Below are 22,066 nucleotides of genomic sequence, written 5' to 3' on the forward strand. Positions count from 1 at the left end.
TTTTCGTCCGATCGTGGCGGAGTAGCGTGATTTGTGCTGGAACCAATCAGTGCTTTTGACATGGATTTCAACCAATAGACGCGCAGAGGCATCCACTTTGCTTTTTATATCTGTTCTTTTGCCTTCCCTTCCAAAGATGTGCTTTTTTCCACGAGCTCCGTGCCGACCACCATTTTGAAATCCTCTGCGGAAAAAGGACCTCTCGGCTCGGGCGCGATCAAAGCTACTTGCAGTGGGCGAGCGGCTTCGTGAATCGGCCGACGATCTTCCACCTGTCTCCAACTTTTATCACTAGCGTGACAAATTGCTTCGTGCCTCGCTGTTGCATTTTGCACTCGAGACACTGCACTACCGCCTGAATTGCCGAAACCAATCGAGTGCCACACACACATTTCGATCAGCGTCGTTTCGCGACTAGAGCTACAACTGACTGCTTGGTGTTAGACCATTGCCAGCCAGTTCTTTAGATATTCATTTTGCTTCGTCGCGAGTCGTTCCTAATTTGGATCGCCATTGTGCCAACCGATTGAGAACGGAAAAGATCGCAAAACTCATCCGATGAAGAACCCGCTAAGCCCCATCGAGGAGAGCAAGACGGCCATGTGCCTGTCTCCACAGGACAAGATCAAGAGCGCCGCAGTACAGCGCAACAAGCGCTCGCATGCTGGTGGTGTGCTGACCGGTGCCAGTGACTCTAAGAAGGCTCGTCTGGACGGCATGTTCAAGAACGAGTTCGAACTCGACCTGGACGGATGGATCAGCGACGACTACGTGCGCGCAATGGACTTTGATGACCGGCTGAACCAGGATATTGACTGGGTGGCCCACGACGAGATGGACCTGACGCTGAGCATGGACGCTCTGGCGCAGGACCACACGACGAGCGACGACGTCAACGATTTCGGCTTCGGCTCTTCGTTCCTGCGCGGCGGCTTGGCCTTCGAGGACTCGGCGGACATGGCTTCGACCTTCGGTTAGTTCTTGCTGTTTGCTCTTTCTGTTTGATGTTGCTTCTTGCAATGCAAACCGAAATCGACGCGTGCCTAGTGGCTGAGACGAACACGTGCTCATCCTTTGCCGTTTGATGCGTTGATTGCGCCTATAGTTGACCCGGCCTACATCCGTTTGGAGTCAAGCACCACCAAGGACGCCGAGAAGCTCCTCATGAGCTTCGACACCATGAACTTCAAGATCCCGTCCCCGACAAGTACTTCGAGCAAGAAGCGCACCAGCCTCTTCTCGGACAAGGACACTGACGCGAAACAGGTTAGTGACAAGACGACAACAGGTACCTCTGCTAGTTCCCTTGCAGCCAATTCGGCTGCTGCTGAGGAGCTGCGCAAGGAGCAGGCTCGTGTATCTGCAGCAAACAGCTCGACGTCGGCGGACTCGCTTCTCAGCGTTCTTAACGTCGGAGCGTCGACAGCCAAGCCCAACTCGACGGAGAAGAAGATTGGCTCGTACAGCCCGGCAGCGCGCAAACTGCGTCTTCAGAAGTTCCACGAAAAGCGCAAAAACCGCACGTGGAAGAAGAGCATCAAGTACGATTGCAGGAAGAAATTGGCTGACGATCGCCCGCGTATCAAGGGCCGATTTGTGCGTGTGCTGGAGAACAGCGGCGACGCAAAGACTGGCACGGCCGCTCGCAGTGCTTTACCACCGAGCTCGACGTCCGCTGGGTACGCGTCTCCTACGTCTCCTACCGGCGCGATGGCTCCACCGGCCATGACGCCGGCAGCCAAACCTCAGGTGTCGGCAGTGCCTCGAGTGACGGCAACATGTGCAAAGCCGCAGACCCCCGCAACTACTTCAGTGGCCAAGCCCGCACCCGTACCAACAGCGCCGGCAACAAGTGCAGCAGCATTACCGTTCGCGCGTATGATCGCGAGTGTGTGACGCATTTGTGGAGTTGGGAGGGTCTGATGTATGACAAGCTTCGCAATGGGGCGAGACTAAGTATGATATGATAGTGTAGACAAAAGCTGGTTTTGGCGCAATGTGGCCGAAGCTAAAGACATCGCGGACGAAAGGAATATAACACCAATCGCAGAGGTGAAAACACACCTAATGCAGCGCGGCAATTGCCGCCTGCAGCACTGCCGGCCCGTGAAGCGGTCGACACATGTACGAACCGCGAGCCTCTGTATCCATCCAGGCAGCAGGTTTGGGCAACAGCAGTGCAAAGCTCTCAAACATGCGCTGGCGCGTGCACTTACAAGAGCACGCACAACCATCAGAACGTGTGCTGCCCATCGGAGTTCCATTGGCCAGAGAGAGCCGCTCGGCGTAAATTGCGTTGCCGAGCTGAGACCACCGGAAATGCAAGACTTGCTGGGTACGGTAAAGAAGGATGCTTGAAGCATGCAAAGAAAACACTTTTCCGGCTCATTTGCAAGTCGTGACGGAGCCCGACGCAATGCACAACAAAGACACGCAATGTCGCTTCGTATTTAACAGAACAAAGCACTTTTCGCATCTGATTTTCACAAAAGCGCTTTCTTTATGAAAACAAATGCTTTTTCTCTGAGATGTGGCGAAAAAAAATATGTGACGGGACTGTAGCAACGAGTGAAGTTGCTCTTCAAAGGCATCTTGAATGGAATTCGGTGAGGACGCACACAGCGATACGCGCGTTTAACACGTCGACTGCAGATGCGATGACAATGATATTGCGGCGCGTCTCCAGCTGCACGTGCCGATGAATGGGCACACGTCTGTGACGATCGGCAATACTTAAGGAGATATCGAGCTACAGAGTCCATGGACCCAGCACGTACATGTAATAGCTCCGTGCTGTACTTACTCCGATCTGTGTTCCGTAGGTAGTCTTGGCGTGCCGCCCTCGATAATTCCTATCGGTCACTTCAAACTCCTCAGACAAGTACTTGAATGTACCGAGCAGCGCAAATACAGCCACACCGACCACACCCAGCTTTTACAGCTTTTAGGTCTTGATCAGGGAGCTTCACCTTTGGAGTCTTCCATGGGGCAAGGACGTGGTCTGAAGTATAGCTCTGATCCAGATCGAGTTGTTTTCGCTTGTCCAGACGATCTCGGGAAAAGCTTCAGGGAGACGTACAACCTCGACACTAACACTCCCAACGCAGACAACAGAGACATCTGCCTGAGAATCAGTGGCCGATGCCACAGTTCACGCCACAGCGGGTGAGCATTTACACCTGCAGCTGGCCACCTCGGCAGAGGACCACACTCGCTCTGAGTATACCGCACATAAATTCTTCTTATTTTACCCAATCGGCGCTTCTTCTCCATCCCTCCACTGCTACAGAGACCAAGGCCGGACCACGCACTAGTCTAGGGACAGTCACCCTCCCGCCGCTATGAGCAGCTCCAGCGCCTGCCGCTTCTTCCAGTCGCCGCAGGGCTGCTTCCGTGGGGCCTCGTGCACCTTCCGCCACGACGGCGAGGCAGCCACGAGCGACGTTTTGCTGAGCGCCGCCAATCCGTACGCCAATGGCTCCATCCCCGCACCCACTCAACCGCGCACGTGCCACTTCTTCGCGTCCGATAGCGGCTGTCGCAACGGCACAAACTGCCCGTTCATGCACGTTGCGGCGGAGACCAGCGGCCCGGAGGCGCCCGAGTTCGCGGCCTACGACGAGCTGGCGGCGCCCCCATTACCGCAGGACTTTCCCGTGGCGGTGGCCAGTGGTGGCGCTGTCTTTTACAACCACCCAGGGCTGCCGCCGCCAATGATGATGGTAGCGCCTGAGCCTGACGATGAGAATGCGGCAACTGTCGTTGCCAAGCCCAAAAGGAAACTGCAGATTCAAGCGAATCCGCAGAAAAAGGAAACGATCAGCGAGATTTTGCCAGTGTTGACGAGGGATATTGAAGGACCGGTGCGGCAAAAGCAACTATTTGTTCAACTTCTGGGTACAGTATTGACGGTGCTTGTTACCTTTTTGTCTCCAGTTTTTCGCGATTGACGTCGAGTGTGTTGCCACGGGCAATGGCACCAAGTGCGTAAATTACGCGGCGTAATGGTTGATTTTTTTTTCATGTTGAAGTTAATGTTGACGTGGTTTGGCCAGTGACCGTGATGTAGCGCGTATTGCCGTAGTGGATGAGGACGAGAAGGTGGTGTTCGACCAGTACGTCAAGCCTACCAAGCCTATCGTAAGCTACCTCACACAGCTTACAGGAATCACAGAGAGGTGAGGCACATTTACTGCAAAATATTGCAAGAAGTTGCGGATAACTCACTCTTTTTCAAAGCAACTTGAAGGATGCGCCAGACCTAAAAGAGGCCCTTGTGCGGTTGAAGGCAATTCTGCCTGTGGAAAGCGTTATTGTGGGTCAGTCCATCAAGAAGGATCTGGAATGGCTCACGCTTCAGAAGCCGACGGACTACAAGGGCGAGTTCGATGTGGCTGATCTTTTCCGTTTACCAATGCAGTCGACCAACGGAGTGGTGCGCTATCGCTATTTTTCGTTGCGCCACGTGGCCAAATATCTGCTTGGGCAGGACATTCAGGAAGCGGATCACGATCCGGTCATCGACGCTCGGTACGCCATGAAAGTTTTCAAGAAATTCCGCCATTTGCATGAAAATCCAGGCCGGCGTGACGCAGTGCTGCAGACGCTATTGAAGACGCCGCGCACACCTTCTTTTGCAGAACGATACCCGGTAATCGACGGCGTGTCGATGCGTGCGCCGCGGAAGCGAAGCACGTCGCCTTCGATCCGAAACGCCAATCGAGTTGCGGCCGAACAAGCGCAGCATGCCACCAACGGAGGGTATAACCTTCGCTATCAGCAGCAGCAGCATGGGCAGCAGCCGCTGTATTTGTGAGAATAGCATCATGTGGGCAATACACTGAACCATTTCCAGCTTGCCAGTCCAATCCCCACCTTCTCTTTACTTTCAGATTAGAGATCGCTATCCTCAGATTCATGCTTATCGCTCTCGTCTGAGCTGATATCGTCCAGATCTTCTGCATCTCTCTCCGCTTCCTCCGCTTCCAATGCTGCCATTGCAGCAGCTCTTGCAGCTTCAGCGATTGCAGCGCTCTCCTCGTCATCGTCATCGTCATCGTCTTCTCGTACCATATTTGCCACTAAATCATCATACCCGTCGAAAGAAACGTCACTAATCTCGCTGTTATCATCACTCACCGCGTCATCTTCTTCGTTCTCATCACTCTCAGATTTGTCTTTCGTGTCAGGTTTGATAACGTTTTTCGTGACGCTCTCAGGCCCTGCGGCAGCTCCCTCTTCGTCCACTCCACCTAGTTTGTGACGAAGAATCTCCCGTTGATAACGCTCGAAAGCGCGTCCACCGATACCGTCCCAAGGACGACGCCAACCCATAGCGATAGCCTTATCCCGTTGCTGCCGTACAAGATGTTGCCGCACGGTAGCGCCAACTTTTTCAAGTAAAATCTGTTCCACTTCGTGTCGAAAAGCGGCGTGACCCTGACCAAGTCGAGCTTTTCCACGTTCCAGCTCCTCGATATCTTCACGGACACGAGCTTCAGCGAACTCGAGCTTCTCACGCTTGGCAATCCTGGCCTTCAACTCCCCTAGCGTCTCTGCGTTCTTCATAGAAACCTCCTTGCCAGACTTGGCTGCTTTTTCCGCAGCTCGTTGCATCTTTTTTTCCAGTTTCTCTTCTTTCGCATGAGCTTTGGCAAGTGGCTTCAACTTGGCACGATGGATCTTTAACTGCTTTGTAAGAACACGGAGATGCACTCTTAACGCATTCTTAGCAGTTCCAACTTCGCGTTGGAATCGCTTTTCACCTTCCGGAGTCTCAAGGAACGCACGGATTTGAGGGAGTAGTGCGTCTTGCGCTTCTTGCAGTCTCTTTTCGTCCTGTTCTCGACGTGCGACTTCCTCTTCAGTGTATAATACGCGCACGATCGTCCAGCCTGGTTGTTCGCACGGATCATGCATCTTACCAAAGCGTAGCAGCTCGTCACAGCCACAACGCAGTGGCACATTAGCGTGGACAACTCCTACAGGTCCGTACTGACCGACATACTGATCCAGGGCACGTTCGACGTCACGTAGTGTACGTTTGTTTTCAATGAAAGGCTCAGGTGGGAACCCACGGTGTGTGCGGGTTTCTACGACTTTCAGCACACTTGGAAGCTCTTTATCGGGACTTAAAGGTGGTCGAACTCGTCCATCGTCAGCTTTGTAGTCATCCGGGAAGAGTAGAGACCCGCGTACCGTATAGACGCCAACCAGTTCCCCTTTACGTCCCCATGGTCGCAACATATCGTACCTTAGATCAGTCTTATCAGCCCAGCGTTTCTGACGAATTAATCCAAGTAACTGGAGAAGTTCCTCGAGAACTGTACGATGGTGTCTTTGTGCCAATTCGAAATGTTTTCTAAGCAACAATTCTTGAAAAATATCCACACCTCTACGGAATTGTGGACCTGTTCCGAGAGGTGGAGGAGGGAGATAGAACGCGCCGTTCACGTAGCGATCAATTGCACGGTCAAAGACTGTAATATGCTTCGCTGTTAGGAACGGAAGACTCGTTAACGGTACGTCTGGAGGTAAGAGATGACGCATGGTCGGTTTGTCGAAAGAGTCTCGATCGAAGACAAGACCCAGAGCACTGAGTAACGCAGTAAGTTCGTCTACTCTCTGTTGACGTTTGAGTAGATACGAACGGATAGCTTTCGCTCCAAGACGCATAATTTCAGCTGGTGGGGAACGGAACGGATTGCCGTCACTTTCAACGATTTCCAGTGCTGGAAGTGCAGCACCGAAGTTCAATGGTAGTCGTTCGAAGCGATTGCTCTGCATTTCCAGTCGCTGTAGAGTGGCGCCTAACAGTAGCACAGCAGGTGGGAATTCGATGAGCATGTTGCCTGCGAAGGTAAGTTCTCGTATTGGAGGGGGTTTGCCACCGGAAGGTCCAATCCCACCCAAGGACATTGGCAGTTCTGTTAGGCGATTCCCACTCAAACGCAGTACTTGAAGTCGTGGTAATAACGAAAAGTCCAGTTCGTCGAGAGTTTCAATGTGGTTAAATGATAGATCAAGTCTCTCCAGAGCGAGGAGGGACGATACAGCTCGTGGGCCTATTACTAGCTGGTTGTGTGCTAGCTGCAAGTCCGTTAGAGTATTTGCAAGCCCATCCAATGACTCTGGTAATGATGCGAGGATGTTATGACTGGCAAGCAACACTTGAAGCTTCACGCAGTTGGTAAACGTATCCGGTAGTATTTCCAGTCGATTGTAGCGAAGATCTAGACTCTCCAAACTCGTACCAATTCCCAGATTTGATGTAACATTTTGTGCCTCAATCGATCCAAACACTTCAGGTGCAATCGCTCGAATTTCGTTCTGTCGGAGCTGTAACAATCGTAACTTCGTGAATGCCCCGAACCCCGCAGGAAGAATGTCCAAGTTCTGCCCAGAGAGCCGAAGTTCGCGTAGATCTGGCACAGCTGTGAAGAATATACGAGGAAGTTCAGGAGCCTCGATGCCGCGCCAGTGCATTGAAAGAGTGTGAGCTTCTTGAGCAAGTTCAACGGCTCGAGCGAATTCACGGTTAATGTGCAAATCAGTACTCCAGCACTCAGAGCCAACGCCAATTAATCGCGCTCGAGGCTCCGGTGGCCGTGACCCTCCGTGTTTTTCACATTCGATCTGATGTTCGAGCTGCCATCGTATCTCGGCCAGGTTCCCGGTTCGCAAAGTCTCGGCAGCAAAACCAGCACTTAGTAGTGGGTTATTTCCTGACAGGCGTAATGTAACAATCCGCTTGAGAGCTAGAAACGAACGTGGGAGCCTCTCCAGCGCATTGGAACTTGCATCAAGCACACAAATCTGCTGCAAGTCTCCTAACCGATCCGGTAGTTCTCGAAGACGATTCAACTTGATATCTAGGTCAGTCAGGTTAACCAGCTTAGAAAATGATGGAGGCAGTGTTGCCAGTCCGTTCATACCAAGTCTAACCGTCTCGAGCGCTACTAGATCCTGTAATACATCAGGAAGAGTTAATAACTTGTTGTTCTCGGCTTCAAGACGCTTCAATCGCTTTAGTTTTCCAATCGAAGGCGGGAGATCCAGCAGTTCATTACCGGATAAAACCAGCAATTGCAAGTGATCGACACCTTCCCAGTGATCAAGCCCCGGTGGGAGCGTTGAATAGTGTTCTTCTGTGCTATGATTTACAAACTGCAGCGCTGTTGAGGTATCTAACGGACTTGGCAGGATAATTTCCCAGCCATCAGGATAACTTTTTAGCAATGCTCGCTTATCCTGTTTCTGAACTTGGTTTCCAAGTTGGAGCTTAGGAATTAACACCTGAAAACATTTGGGCTTGGCACGGGTCACACGTTTCGATTGCAAGTGGAAATATACTTTATCGTTTGTGACCGGATCCGCTTCGACTCGCCACTGCTTACGTTCAGCTTCCTTTTCCTCTTCTGTGGGTTCTTTGGCAGTGTCATCGTCCTGTGGATTTGCTACCGTGTCGTCACGTCTTCGAAGGAGTTGAGGTCTAGTTGCAAGGGTCACGAGGCGGTTCCCAGATAGAATAAGTGTTTGCAGCTTGTGTAGCGCCATTAGTCCGCACGGTAGCAATTGGAAGTGATTGTAGCTCAAGTCCAGCGTGATAAGTTTTGTCAATACATGTAAGTTTTGAATATCTTGCAGTCGATTTCGACTAGCGTCGAGTGTTTCCAGTGTTTCTGGTAGATCAGGTAGTTCATCGAGCTGGTTTCCCGAGACATTTAATACCCTTAAGTAGCGTAGTTCACCAAGAGCACGTAGCGGTAACCGTGCTAACGCGTTCTCCTTACACACCATCGTCTCGACTTCTGGAAACGCTTGGACAAAAGTATCAGGAAATTCACGTAGGGCATTACGAGACACATTTACAGTCCGAATCGTGCGAGCAAGTTGCAATAACAGCGTTGAAAACACAGCCGTTCGTGGGATATGTACAAGTTCCAGTGACTTGAGATCGAGTTCTTGTGAGCCGTAGGAATGCCGTACTGCAGCTCGGATCTGCGTGTTGAGGTGGTCACGATGAGCTACTTCACGAAGTTTCTTGTTGGTAAGTTTAATCGGACTTTTATCGTTGGTTTTCACTTTCGCTAGTTCACGTTGACGCTCGATACGTACGCTCATTGAGTTTAGTGTAGGAACTCCACAAGTTGCAAGCCTCGTCTCGGCGAAATTGGCAGTGAATTTGCGGTCATGTGTCTCCCGTTCGAAGGCTTCTTCCTGTGCAATTTGTAGCTGCCGATGTCGTTCATTTAGTGTGGCGATAGTGGTTCGAGCAGCTTTGTAACTTTTTCCAGCAGCCTCGTACTCTCGAGCCATGTCAATGTGTGGAGGTTTGCGTTGGAATCCATGACCTCCCTTTGTGACTGGACCAGTGCTCCCCTTGTAAAGAAATCCTTCGCCGTTATCTTCACTTGTGAGAGCACGTGGAAAGCGGCCAGCCATGGCCATCGGTGGATCAATGATTTTCGCAGTAACATGATACTTCGAGGCAGGAGAAGGGTTCATTGTTTGCTACGCCATTAGAACGCACCTGTAACTTTACGAATAAAAACCACACATGCGATGCTACAGCATTCTTGTTCTCAGCTTCACTCTATTTTTTGCTGCTTCTTGTTTGGACAAGTCTCCCACTTTCGAGTTTTTCCAGTGCCTTGCAGTTGTCATGGAGAAATACGTGAAGGTGCGTAAGATTGGTCAAGGAAGTTATGGAAGTGCCTACTTGGCGACGCGAAAGACTACGGATTCGACTGAGCAGAAGCATCAGTTTGTTATCAAAGAGATTGTGCTGGATCCTCGCGACCAGGCAAACGCTCAACGAGAAGCTCGACTGCTAGCAGCGCTGGATCATCCCAACATTATTTCTTGCAAAGAGAGCTTCTTACTCAAGCCATCGGTCACTAACTTGGCATACCTAGGACGTCATCACCAGCGTCCGACGGTGTTGTGTATCGTAACGGAGTTTGCAGACGGCGGAGACTTGAGCAACGAATTAGAGCGACGAGCCAGGCGTGGGACCTACTTCGAACCCGATGAACTATTGGGTCTCTTCGTGCAGGTTTGCCTGGCACTCAAGCATCTTCACGACCGCAAAATACTTCACCGCGATGTGAAACCTGCCAACATTTTCCTTACAAAATCGGGTGTCGTGAAGGTGGGAGACCTGGGAGTTGCTACAGTGCTAAGTCACACGTTAGCGTGTGCACAGACTTCTATTGGAACACCGTACTACACAGCCCCTGAAATCTGCCTGGGTAAACGTTACAACGCCAAAGCCGACGTCTGGAGTCTAGGATGTGTATTGTTCGAGATGGTCTCGTTCATCCACGTGTTTGACGGTCGTAGTCAACGACAATTGTTTGATAACATCGTACGCGGAGTGACTCCACAGTTACCATCATGTGGGAAGCTAAACAGCATCAAGAAAGAGCTCCAAGCTTTGGTCGACGACATGTTAAGAAAGGAACCACGTGCACGACCAAGTGTGAACCAACTCATCCGTCGACCTCTCGTCTTGGCTCGAATTCAAACCTTCTTATCAGCTCATGCGCTCGCCTCGGAGTTGAATCACACGGTGCTCCATGGAGAGAATATCTTCCGAAAGAAAATTACACTTGAAGACAAACCCATAACGATCGCTCAGCAGATACGCCGAGCAGAACCAGTAGCTCGAGTTCCGTCAATGAACGCAGTTATTAAACCTTCTCGGCAGCAACAAAAACCGAGGAGAACACCCGAGAGAGTGGGGTCTCTGTTAGGTGCAAGCCGGAAAGCTCGAGGACTGCCTTCCGGCGCTTTCAGGCGCATTCAAAAACTGGCCCAACCAGCTCGAGTTCCTGTCAACAAAGCGAACGTTGCTAAACAACGTGCGGTACCTACGAAGACAAAACGATTAGGATCTCAAGCTTCGGTTCAGGTTAAGGCGAAGCTCAAGGCGCAAATCGAAGCAAATAAAGCCGCTGCTGCCGCTGTGGCTGCACTTCCTCACCCTCCAACCATCTCGAAGGCAAGCGACCAAGACCACGCTAAAGCTCACAATGGGATATCGGAACGTGCAGCTGCATTCAACGCAAAGGTGAGTTGATACAACATACTCCGTTGGTTTAGCTGCTAATACGTGTATGTACTATTCTGTTGATTTCAGTGGGCTGCCCAGAAAGAGGAGCTAGTGAAGAATCTGCCGCCTCCTGCTCCTTCTAAAGCCATCGCGAAGAATATTGGCGTCTCGAAACCAAAACCATCTGCACGAGCGTATCCGAAGCCAGTGGTCATCGGTAAAACACTCAAAACAAGTAAACAAACTCCAACTCCAGCATCAGCGGGAATTCGTCGCCAACCTGCGAAGCAGAAAACCCCAATATCAGCACCAAAAACTCGAGGCTCTGCAGTCGTTAATAAGAGTCAACCTTCGCTTCGTGAACACCGACTCGAGTTCCAGCGTAAGAACCGTGATAAACCTCGCCTTGCAATGGCATCGCCACTAGACGACCCAGTCATCTTGGTCCAGCAGCTACCAGACTTCAAAACACCAGTAACTGTATCTCCCCCACCAGCCCCAACAACTCTCACTTCATCCTTACCAGAATGTGCAGACAAGGATCCTCCAACCCCAAACCAAGACGATGAACAAGACCAAGACTTAACGTCTTTACCCTGGATGGCCAATCTGGAATTCGAGCGGATGGTCCTTCAATTGAAAAGCGCTATCGAGTCTGACACTACGAGCGATGACGAAGACGATGAAGATGAAAATTCGACTGAAGGCTTCGATCCTAACGTGTCTCCTCCGCCATACTCAACTGCCCCAACACCTTCACTAGAATCCTTAAACACTTCGGTTCTAGAAGACCCAAAGTTTCGTTCGGCACTTCAAAAGCGTCTTCAGCAGCACAAGAACGCTGCAGCTACTAGCGACCAAGTTAAGGAAGATGACGCCGACGTTGCTGTTGATCCAGCACAACGAGCTACACTTGAGTGGATGCAGACCTACATCACGTCGCTACTATAAAGCAGACAACTCGTCCAAGACCTCATCGTACACTTCCAAACGTTTGGCTTTGTTTTCTTTCTGGTACTTACAGTAGTATCCAGTTTTTTTCACTCATGACATTCATGTTTCTCTTTCTCCATCCGAGGCTGCTTGCTTTTTCATCACCCGTACACCAGCTAACAGGGACGACGCTGCACCTCCCAGAAGTTCATCTTCAACAGCTACTAGGCACTGCACGAATCACTACACTCACTCAAAATAAAAAAAAAAACATCACCAGTCCACCGCCGTCTTGATTCCACGTTCCTCGTTCCCATTTGGCGGCTTGGGCAGCTCATTCTCATTGCTTTGTCGGGTTCGACAAGCGGTACATTGATCCCAGCGAGCTGCCACCAGCTACACGTACTTGCATGTGCACAAGCTGCTCCAGACTCGCTGCGGGTGAAGCCTTAGTCGGCTTGGACCGCGCGCCACCGACCGCAGAGCGACCAGCGTTCGCCCCAGCCTGCATACTCTCGGCAGCTGACGTGGTCGTGATGGTCACGCTGCGTCGACGCGGCACCGGCATGAGCTTCGAACGCTCTTGGTATTCCTCCGACAGCACCTGCATCTTTCGAGCTCCATCCAAGTTCAGCGGCGCACTCTCATCAAACGCTTCCAACAAGCCCATAGTCGCGCACATGGAGCGCAGATGGAAGTAGTACTTGGCGTACGAGACAGCAGACACACGGACATTGTACTCCACAGCACTCAAGTACACGAGTTCCAGCTCATTGATCTGCTTCAGCGAGAGCTCCGGCCAGATCTTGGAGAAGTCCGCATTGGTCATACTCAAGTCGTCCCAGACCTTTGAAGCCATCACCATGGAACAGAAGACCAGACGACGCCAGTTCTCGCCACGAAGCTGTAAGAATCCACTTGTTGCCTTCAGGAGACGCTCCACATACACGAGACTCATGATGATGCACTCCGACTCCATTTGAGCACGGGAAAACACGTTCTTGATAAAGGACGCGATCTCCGACAAAGTGGGGACCACATCCAATATAACATCGTCGTCCTCCACCTCTACAAAGGCAGAAGCTTCACCATCCAGTTCATCCGAGACAGACGCCAGACGCTGGCGATCTCGGGTCGTCACGAACACGTCGAAGCGCGGGTCTGAGCGGATCGGGTCCTCCAAAGCCTCCATCATATGCGCACGTAAGACTGTAGCCACACACTGAATTGTAGCGTCCTGATCGGGGGAATTCATCGTCCCCATCCGCAAGTAAATGGAGTTCGTACTGTTAGAACGACGTCGTAGCGCACGCGGCTTGTCAGCGGGAGCAGAGGGTTTGCTTCTTGGTCCTTTCGTGTTCATTAGCGCCGATGCAGAGCTGCCTCTGCCCGCCATCATGGCCTGGAGTGACGGTCTTCCCTTGCCATTAGCCGCTCTCACAGCACGAGCATAAGCCTCTAAATCCGAGGCTCGCGGCACTAGAGCAGCTAGACGTACACGCTCTTGAATAGGCGACGGTACTGCAAGAGACGTCGAGGCACTGCGACCGACTTCATCCACGTCAATCCCGTCACTTCCCTTGCGAGACGAGGTCACAACTGGCGTCTCGTACGATGACAGCGTCCTAAAGAGTGATGGTCGTTTCTTGCCATCCTCGTAGTCGCGCTCCACGGTCTCAGGTTCCTGTTGAGGCTGGTTCTCATCCGGTATCATGCACGGTACGCCCATACCCTCCGGAGTCGTCGGCAACGACCGTGTCGAGCTGATAATAAGCTGGCGAGCAGATCCAGGCAGCGACCGCGCTGATCCGCTCGTGAATGAGCAAAAACTGCTGCGTGCGCTGTTGCAACTCACGGTGCTTGCTGAGGAGCGGGTCGAGAGGTGCGGAGACATCTCGTGGGGCTTGTGCACTGCATCCGGTGTACTGTGACTCGAGTTGGACGTCTCGCTGTCACGCGTGTAGTAGCCATCACGAAGTTTCAAGCGGATGTTATTCTCCATAACCGAGAAGAACTGGCGCTTCTCACGCGTCTCCGCAGCAACCAGTTCCGCTGGTTTCTTCCACGTTGTCTCGCGCGTGATCGGGTGGTAATAGTACGGCTTCTTGGACTTGGGATCGACAGCCACACGCCAAGCCACAGGCTCAGGAACGGAGCTGCGAGTTGGCGCCGATGTACGCACAGGAGCCTGGCCGCGCGTGCGTACAGGATCTTGGCTGGGTGCTGACGTGCGTACAGGAGCTTGATTGGGCGCTGACGTGCGTGACGGGACCTGGTTACGGGACAATGGCTCTGGGTTACGGGTTCCTGGAGCTAGAGAGCTGCTTGTAGCAGTAGTGGCTGAGCGTTGGCGACTCTGACTGTCTGTTGCTGGTCTGCTGCCCCTGCAGTTGCCATGGAAAGCGCCCGTTTTGCTGTTGCCGCGATGTTCCTCAGTCGGTCGTCGTTGTCTGCTGCGGTTCTCCATCCTGTCTCCACTGTGACGTTCCCGTCGGACATTAAATGGCAGATCGTCCTGACTCATGGCGATCATGGCCGGTCGACCTGCTAATTCCTCGTCTCTCTGCGAGAACTCGGGACGCCTAGCAACCATCTCGTTGGTCGATGATCTGTGGAGTCTTGGCTGACGCGTCTGTGGCTGGTTACTGCGCTGAGCTTCTGGCCTGTGACGTGAAGAAGTCGACCGCATCTGCGGCTGTGGCTGGCCCTGCTTCATCATCCCCTGGTGTTGCTGAGAGTACCCTCCACTGTACCCCATGTACCCCTGTTGCATTTGCATCTGTGCCATGGCCTGCATTCTGACGAATCTCGGGTCCTGTGCCATGTCCATAGAGCTGCTGCCTCCTCTGCTACGATGGTGGCGACGCTGTTGCTGACTGGAGCTAGACGACGTCGCCTGCGGGTGGCCTGTGGTTGTCGTCATGTTCATCCGCAGAGGCGACACCACGCTGTTAATGCACAACGGTCTTTTTTCCTCTTCTCTCGTGGCAAAATTTCAAGAGTGATGGTCGCAGAGTGAAAAAAGACAAAAAAAAAAAATCGCGAAAATTGTTCGGCCTGTCCTACCGCTGGGCTCAAGGCTGGAGCGCCTTAGACGCTCAGCAACGTTTGAGTGGCGCTGGTTGCCGCTCGCGCCGCTAAAGTTTCCGCTGCACTTACTCCCTCGTCGGGAGAAGAAGCCTCTTTGGCACGAAAAGGCCTCAATCGATTGGCCTCCGCCGCCAAAATGTCGCGTTTGGGGCTAATTCGGGCCCTAGCCCGACCTTTCCACATACAAATCTAAGTCGCACCGAATTTCCACCGACTTTTACTGCGTCAGGTGGCTCCGAGTCATTATTAGCGTTTTGTATGATGCGACTTGCAGTGGGGAGGTGATTCATGCCAAGAAGTTCCGTGGAGAGGCCACAAGGGAGGGAAATCCAGCTTTTAGCATAAAGTTGCCAGCCACAAACTCGGTGCTTTTTGTCTCGCGAGCCAATTCTCACACATGCCCGTAAAAGCGAGCGGCGGCGACAACCTTGAGCTGGCCTGGTCACCCCATCCCGAACCGAGTCTTGAGGAAGCCAATTGTCGACTTTCTCGCCAAGCTTGACGTCACGGCGGAAAACATCGGGCGTTGAAGAAGCTCGAGCTGGCCAGGCGATTGGTGCCTCAATCGAGTCAGCGTGTGTAACCCCACCTCAGCTTCAGAGCCACGGGACCAGCATTGGTTCTCGAACTTCGAGCACCAATGCTCTCCTGGTCGGGATCAACCCCTGGCTTCGATCCCTAAACTGCTGGGGCTGAAACTTTTATCTTTATCTTGAGAACGGACGTGACTCACAAAGTTCTTGGCAATTCACTGAATGATTCCATCGGATCTTCTCGTTCTTCTTGGCCAGCTTGGCATTTTTCGATGAAACCTCAAGACCGCTACATACACGAACACACACGTTAAGCGGACAGTGTCCATGTGTCCCCGAGCATCTGGGTGGTCGACTTAGTTGTCATTACTTCTCCAAACAAACCTTCCGTTGATAGCCAAGGCAGTTGATGCAGGTTGGTTATGTAGTCAGTCGACTCTTGTTCACTTGAGATTTACGACTGGTTCACCAAGTTGTAAATCGGTCGCCGAGCCGAAGAAGCTGTCGATCACCGAGACAACTGGTGATGGATTGAACTGGTCGTCAGCGATGATAACTGAAGTCGATAGACGGAGCAGTGCTACACCTTTGACAAGCGTCAAAGGAACCTTAAACTTAAGTAATAAGAAGCAAAGCGGGTTGCATGCTGACAACATGGTGACAGCAACATTGGGAAGGATAGATCTCACACAAATATCCGTAGAGGCAGCATGAACTGATGAGTGTATGTTTTCACTACGCTGAGTCTGAGATTCACAGTGTAGTGAACGACTCAGTGAGTCTCAGTGTGAATGTACCTGACTGAGGCAATTTGTTGAGTTGGAAAACTTCGTCGAACAAGCATACACGCGAAAAGATACAGGATCGATAACGAACGTCACTAACACGAGTACATGTATGTAGTATTGCGGCTTTCTAGCACCCGCTAAACTCAACATTCAACATTAGAGAACTTCTCACTAAGAGGACTGCAAATTCTCAAAACATATCTTCGAAACTCGTCCGCATGGGAGTGAAGTTGCTGCTGTAACGAAGGACCCATTTAGTCACGACGGACGCGACGAAGGGTGCACTTCGGGTTTGTAGCAGGCGTGCTGGGCGCCGACGGGGTCTCTTCGCTCGAAGACGACTCCGTGGGCTCCTGCTGACCGGTGGATGAGCCTGTGGAAGGGGTCTCCTCGCTTGAAGATGATGTGGTAGGCGGCGTCGTTGAGGATGGGGTGGTCTCCTCGCTCGCACCCGACGTAGTGGTCTGGTCACCGGCGCCCGATGTCTCGGTTTCGTCGCCCGAAGACGTAGTAGTATCATCATCGCCCGAAGCAGTGGACGGAGTCTGCTCGGTCGACGAGCCAGTGGAAGGAGTCTCCTCTGTCGACGATCCCGTGCTGGGGGTAGAAGGGTTCTGTTCGGTCGATGAACCAGTGCTCGAGGCAGAAGGAGTTTCCTCGGTCGATGAGCCCGTGCTAGGGGTGGAAGGGCTCTGCTCGGTCGACGACCCAGTGCTCGAAGTGGCAGGAGTCTCCTCAGTCGACGAACCCGTGCTAGGGGTGGAAGGGTTCTGCTCGGTCGATGAACCAGTGGTCGAGGTAGAAGGGGTCTCCTCGGTCGATGAGCCGGTAGAAGGAGCGGTTGTAGTCTGAGCACCCGTTGAGCTGCTGTCACCCGACTGCGTAGGCGTCGAGCCACCACCGCTGCCCGTGTTGACAGTGGCCGAGTATTTGGACACGGTCATGGTCACGTCATTGCCAACAAACGGCTCAGTACCACACTCGACCTTGATCAGGTACTGGCTGGTCTTAAATTTCTGGCTTTTGACAAGGTAGTTGAAGAACTCCATGAGGTCACCCTCGAAGTTCTCAACCTGCTTAGAAGCGACGAACGAGTACACCATCATCTGGCCGTTGGGTCCGCTGTAGACACTCCACTCATTGCCAGCGATGGTGGTCGTGTCGATGGCCTTGCCGGTGCTCGAGATCGGACCAGCGCCACCAATAGCAGCCAGCCAGATCATGATCTCGAATTCCTTTTCGCCCTTAGCAGTAGAACTCGTGAACAGGTCGTAAGCGACGTCGGCCACCACTTTGCCGCTGTACTTGACCTTGTACGACATGGTCGACGGGATGGACTTGACCTCGGTAAGAGGCACCGGTTCGAACTCTAGGGCTGCATTAGCATAGGACTTGACCTCCTTGTCGCCACCCTGCCACGACCACGTCGTTTGCCAGGAGACGGTGTCCCCCGAACCGCTATTCAAACTGGTACATTGCTTGCCGCCTCCGGTAGCCGCACTGGATCCCCAGAGATTGTTGTAGATAATGTAGTTTCCCGACGTAGTCTTGCCCCACTGGTCGCAGAATTCCTCGGCATAGGCCGCCGACATGGCCGCAGCAGTCAGAGCAGCAGCAAAGAACACCTTCATGCTTGTCGAGTTGTCAAAACTGGCTGGTTTGAACCTGGGCAAATCGCAGAATGACGGGCTCCAATCGGCCTGTACGCCGTGGGCTGGTCAACATTAGGCTGTGCTTCGCTGGTGCACTGTTCGTGAGAGTAGACAACGGAAACGACAACCGGTGCGCATCCTATGCTGTTAGCAAACTCGTTCCTGCACGGCAGATGGGATCCCTACAACGAGAAGCAGCAATTTTTGAAGATAACTCTTTACAAAAAGCAAGTTATTTGACTCACAGTGCTGAACTCTTTTCGCGGGCGCTGATTGGCCAAAGACAAGTGTATTCATTCGACCAACGACGTCGTTTGGTACGTTTACACGCGTCATCCACAATTTCAATGGGGAGTAATACAATACTAGCACTAGTACATGTATACTGTATACGATCCACTGTGTCCTGGTAAAACCAATTTTGTTTGCTTCAACCGAAGCACACGACTACAGTACTTCGATGTACATGTACTTCGGAGGTTTATGTTGAACCTCAAGGTTCTATTGTCGCGATATCGTTATCGAGGAACCGTGTCAAGTGTGACGTGCTCATTCGCAGTTGGGTTTCAGCTGGTGTGGTACCCGTACTTGTACATGAGCTATAATACACTCCATCGATCAACGGGGCGTGTTTACAGTTTGTAAGCTCCGTATGCGAGTCCTTCGGTTGGATGTAAGCAAGCACCCCATCTGGTGGGTACTGCACGCTGTGAAAGCTGCCTGTACACAAGCCGTGTTGACTCACTTGAGCAGCATCCTTATGCTTGCCATACTTCTGAAATACTATGTCTATACCAACCACGTATACGGCACAGACTCTAGAAATCAACTGGTAGGTAATTGAACCGTGTGCAGTCTGATCATCTTTAAAATCTGTTGTGGAATTCCCTTTAAATTAAATGGCGAGGAGACTGTTCCTTATGCTCCTGCAACGCTGAGTCGCTCAAACTCCAATGGGTACGCGGTACAGTGTGGATTCTCTAATTGCATCAGGGCTCGATTCGCGAGGTTGGTCTTACTTAAGTAGATGATTCGCTTTGCTTGGGCTATAGTGGTGCGGTATGTAGAGATGCATAAGTTATGATATTTGACGTTATCGTATCGTCATCGGAGAGCTCCAAGCTGTGTGCTGAGCAAGCGCTTCACCAGCAACCAATATGTCTCTTTATATTGTGTTGGTGTGCTAGTGACTGAACCCGATCTACACGTTGAGCATCGATCTCTGTCATTAGGTGAAGTAACGATAATCTTCGTTGCCGCTAACTGATAGTCTGAATAAAAAATTTAACCGCAAACTGCTGTACAGTGGAGCCGAAATATGACTCAAAAAGTAAACCGGCCCCGCAACTTGTAGATCCATACACAGACTTTATCAGTATGCATTAGATGCTGGCCATCAACAACTTTTGCACTCAACAGAACTTTACATTCAACATGCTTGTAAAAGCGACATATCGCGCTCATTGATGATTCGCGGAGAACTGGAAGATGGCAAAATTCTTGAAAGCGTGAAGGTACTATCCAACGAGAGCAGGATACACTCATGACTCAATTCAGTTTACGCACGACGAACACGACGGCTGGCACATTTCGAACCCGTAATCGTCGACGTGGTAGGACTCGTGGTGGTGGACTCCACCGTGGAGATGCTGGCACTTGGAGCCGTAGTCTCGGTCCAGGTTGAACTTGCTGTCGAAGTGGTCGTGGTCGTTGAAGTCGCACTGCTACCAGAGGACCCTTGCTCGTTCCAGGTCGAAGTCGTGCTAGAAGCCGTGGTCTCGCCGCTCTGAGACGAAGAGGTACTAGCAGCAGCATTGACAGACGAAGTGGTGTTATTAGTCGCGGCCTCACCGCTCACTGACGAAGCCGTGCCGGATGCTGCTGAAGCAGCCATCTCCCCTTGACTATAAGAACTCGTAGCTGTAGGCACCGTGGTTTCAGACTCGGTCGACGAGCTGCTTGCAACAAGCTCCTTAGTCGAAGTCACGGCCGAGCTCGCTGAGGTAGTTCCACTAGTAGCACCAGTGTTAACAACAGCCGAGTACGACGACACCGTCAGCGTCACGTCGGTTCCAGTGAAAGGTTCCGTGCCAGCCTGGACAGTGTTCAGGTACTGACTAGAGGAGAAACTCTCGTTATCAATGAGATATGTAAAGAAATCCATCAGGTCACCGGAGAAGCTCTTGACTGTGTCCGAGGCAACGAACGAGTACACGGTCGTGTCACCGTTAGCACCACTATAGAGACTGAATTCAGTGTCTGCGATGGTGGTCGTAGCAACGGCGGAGCCCGTGCTTGAGATCGGGCCAGCACCCCCAAGAGCGGCCAGCCAGATCATGACCTCAAACTCATTGTCACCGTTAGAAGTTGAGCTCGTGAACAGATCGTACGATACGTCGGCTACGATTGTGTCGCTGTAGTCGAGCGAATAGTCCATGGTTGTCGGGATAGATGAGATGCTGGAGAGCTGAACGGCGTCGAACTGGAGTGCGGCGTTTGCGTACGACTTGACATTCGACGAGGCACCGGCCCACGTCCAGTTGGTGTGCCAGGAAATGGTCGAGCCGCTGCTGCTGTCTAGACCAGTGCACTGGCTGCCCGACGTGGCGTAGCTTTCGCCCCACAGATTGTTGTAGAGGATGTAGTTATCCGTCGTGGCCGTACCCCACTGGTCGCAGAAGTCGTCAGCGTAGACGGCTGCCAGTGTCAATGCGGTCACGGTAGCAGCGTAAAGCATTATCATGGTTTAACGATTGAGCGAGCCTTGGAGTTTGGGGGTTCAAATTGCTGAATGGAGTTGGCAAAGGGCGTTGATATCGATCTTTCAGTAGGCGAGCGTCTTCCTCACCTTGGTTTCTTGGACTTCAGCTGGGATACTTGTTGCAGTCCAAGTGGTCTACTTTGTACCAAAGTAAAGGATGTCGCCTACTGTACAAAGACCAAGTTATTGGTGACGCTCCTGATTGGCTGATCCGGTTATTGTTGAAGTGCGTGAGGTGCCGTCTCACCATTTGACTTGCACGTTTGGACCTGTATGCAACTCAAATCTGACATCACAATCCGTCAAAGCACTGATGACTTTTGAAATACTGCGTTGCCCACCAGAGTATCCGCGAGGTGTGAAGATAGAAAGTATGTTACAAAGTCGTACTGCGCACGTAGAAGCTCCGAAATATCGGGCAGGGCAAGCAAACTGTAGCTTGCACTCAGGTATACTTCGAAGGCATGTGGAGTTTTTTTTTACAGCGGTGTGCGACTACATGACTGCTATCGATAGTACTGGATATCCCCCCGGCAGATCGAGAGGGGTCCCGTTGGCGAACAAGGAGTCATCTTATTCTATCTCTGTTCTGCTTTCGTTTCTCTCTTTTCCTATCAACTGTAAAGGTCAGAGCGTTGTTCTCGGCTTTATTCTTTTTCGATCTGTTTCAAGTACGAGCAGCTCTGATAAACTGTGGTGGGAATCACTACGCTCCTGGCGCGCGGAGCTTAGGAGCCATTGTTTCCAAAGCCCCACAGTGGATGCCTTCCAAACCCATTTAAAACGTTTTTATCAGTTTAATCGGCAACGTGATTCAACACATGACTGAACTTCATTATACCCGAAGGTCGTGTTCCAACAGTTAGCAACCGGTTTGATGCGCATTAAACCGTTTTGTAATTTTAATTAAAATAACGATTAAACTGATAAAACCGTTTGAGATGAGTTTTGGAAGGCACCCAAGCTTGGATTAGAATTGTTTGATGACCAAAAAGTGGTCTCACTACACAATCCACCGTGATTACACTTTAATGCGCGACTTTGTATGTTTTGGAAGGCACCAAGTGGAGCTTCAAAAACTTGACTGATATCTAGATAAATTTTGAATAAATGAGTTGTGTCGAGATCCCGTAACCTGAAGTGGTAACGGAGAAGTAACGGTATGTGATTGGTTAATAAAGCACGTTAATGTACATCAAGTCTCTCCTCGCTACATTTTCGTCATTCTGCTGATCGGAAAACAACGCAGCGAA

General features: G+C 51.6%; 8 protein-coding genes across 8 annotated transcripts; 3 read left to right on the top strand and 5 right to left on the bottom strand.

Moving 5' to 3' along the window:
• The first annotated feature begins 177 nt into the window (after positions 1-177).
• Positions 178-2,469, top strand: PPTG_16561 (hypothetical protein). Its single transcript, XM_008914114.1, has 2 exons — positions 178-973; positions 1,106-2,469. The coding sequence occupies exons 1-2, from the start codon at positions 559-561 to the stop codon at positions 1,894-1,896; spliced, it is 1,206 nt and encodes a 401-aa protein (XP_008912362.1). The 5' UTR covers positions 178-558; the 3' UTR covers positions 1,897-2,469.
• PPTG_16563 (hypothetical protein) lies at positions 2,464-9,721 on the bottom strand. The gene is made up of 2 exons (XM_008914115.1): positions 4,228-9,721; positions 2,464-4,158 (listed from the first exon to the last, which is right to left on the bottom strand). Exon 1 carries the CDS (start codon positions 9,505-9,507, stop codon positions 4,894-4,896), a length of 4,614 nt encoding a protein of 1,537 aa, XP_008912363.1. The 5' UTR covers positions 9,508-9,721; the 3' UTR covers positions 2,464-4,158; positions 4,228-4,893.
• PPTG_16562 (hypothetical protein) lies at positions 3,121-4,868 on the top strand. The gene is made up of 4 exons (XM_008914116.1): positions 3,121-3,863; positions 3,937-3,983; positions 4,056-4,178; positions 4,240-4,868. Exons 1-4 carry the CDS (start codon positions 3,342-3,344, stop codon positions 4,814-4,816), a joined length of 1,269 nt encoding a protein of 422 aa, XP_008912364.1. The 5' UTR covers positions 3,121-3,341; the 3' UTR covers positions 4,817-4,868.
• Positions 9,665-12,007, top strand: PPTG_16564 (NEK protein kinase; the record flags this gene model as incomplete). The annotated part of the gene is made up of 2 exons (XM_008914117.1): positions 9,665-11,074; positions 11,144-12,007. The coding sequence occupies 2 exons, from the start codon at positions 9,665-9,667 to the stop codon at positions 12,005-12,007; spliced, it is 2,274 nt and encodes a 757-aa protein (XP_008912365.1).
• Positions 10,962-15,295, bottom strand: PPTG_16565 (hypothetical protein). Its single transcript, XM_008914118.1, has one exon. The coding sequence runs from the start codon at positions 14,916-14,918 to the stop codon at positions 12,330-12,332; it is 2,589 nt and encodes an 862-aa protein (XP_008912366.1). The 5' UTR covers positions 14,919-15,295; the 3' UTR covers positions 10,962-12,329.
• Positions 15,296-16,055: 760 nt separating this feature from the next.
• On the bottom strand, positions 16,056-16,268 carry PPTG_23941 (hypothetical protein; the record flags this gene model as incomplete). Its single annotated transcript, XM_008914119.1, has 1 exon — positions 16,056-16,268. One exon carries the CDS (start codon positions 16,266-16,268, stop codon positions 16,056-16,058), a length of 213 nt encoding a protein of 70 aa, XP_008912367.1.
• Positions 16,269-16,508: 240 nt separating this feature from the next.
• Positions 16,509-18,246, bottom strand: PPTG_16566 (hypothetical protein). The gene has a single exon (XM_008914120.1). The coding sequence runs from the start codon at positions 18,029-18,031 to the stop codon at positions 16,655-16,657; it is 1,377 nt and encodes a 458-aa protein (XP_008912368.1). The 5' UTR covers positions 18,032-18,246; the 3' UTR covers positions 16,509-16,654.
• A 1,160-nt stretch (positions 18,247-19,406) lies between these two features.
• PPTG_16567 (hypothetical protein) lies at positions 19,407-20,945 on the bottom strand. The gene has a single exon (XM_008914121.1). The coding sequence runs from the start codon at positions 20,793-20,795 to the stop codon at positions 19,611-19,613; it is 1,185 nt and encodes a 394-aa protein (XP_008912369.1). The 5' UTR covers positions 20,796-20,945; the 3' UTR covers positions 19,407-19,610.
• Positions 20,946-22,066: the final 1,121 nt, after the last annotated feature.

Source organism: Phytophthora parasitica, assembly GCF_000247585.1.
Source record: "Phytophthora parasitica INRA-310 unplaced genomic scaffold supercont2.58, whole genome shotgun sequence".
Lineage (NCBI taxonomy): Eukaryota > Oomycota > Peronosporomycetes > Peronosporales > Peronosporaceae > Phytophthora > Phytophthora nicotianae.

Excerpts from the sequence above, each read along its gene's own strand:
- PPTG_16561 (XM_008914114.1), top strand. The coding sequence starts at position 559 with ATGAAGAACCCGCTAAGCCCCATCGAGGAGAGCAAGACGGCCATGTGC. Across the intron at positions 974-1,105 it reads GGACATGGCTTCGACCTTCG|TTGACCCGGCCTACATCCGT; the intron begins GTTAGTTCTTGC and ends TTGCGCCTATAG.
- PPTG_16562 (XM_008914116.1), top strand. The coding sequence starts at position 3,342 with ATGAGCAGCTCCAGCGCCTGCCGCTTCTTCCAGTCGCCGCAGGGCTGC. Across the intron at positions 3,984-4,055 it reads GCCACGGGCAATGGCACCAA|TGACCGTGATGTAGCGCGTA; the intron begins GTGCGTAAATTA and ends TGGTTTGGCCAG. Across the intron at positions 4,179-4,239 it reads CTTACAGGAATCACAGAGAG|CAACTTGAAGGATGCGCCAG; the intron begins GTGAGGCACATT and ends TCTTTTTCAAAG.
- PPTG_16563 (XM_008914115.1), bottom strand. The coding sequence starts at position 9,507 with ATGAACCCTTCTCCTGCCTCGAAGTATCATGTTACTGCGAAAATCATT.
- PPTG_16565 (XM_008914118.1), bottom strand. The coding sequence starts at position 14,918 with ATGAACATGACGACAACCACAGGCCACCCGCAGGCGACGTCGTCTAGC.
- PPTG_16566 (XM_008914120.1), bottom strand. The coding sequence starts at position 18,031 with ATGAAGGTGTTCTTTGCTGCTGCTCTGACTGCTGCGGCCATGTCGGCG.
- PPTG_16567 (XM_008914121.1), bottom strand. The coding sequence starts at position 20,795 with ATGATAATGCTTTACGCTGCTACCGTGACCGCATTGACACTGGCAGCC.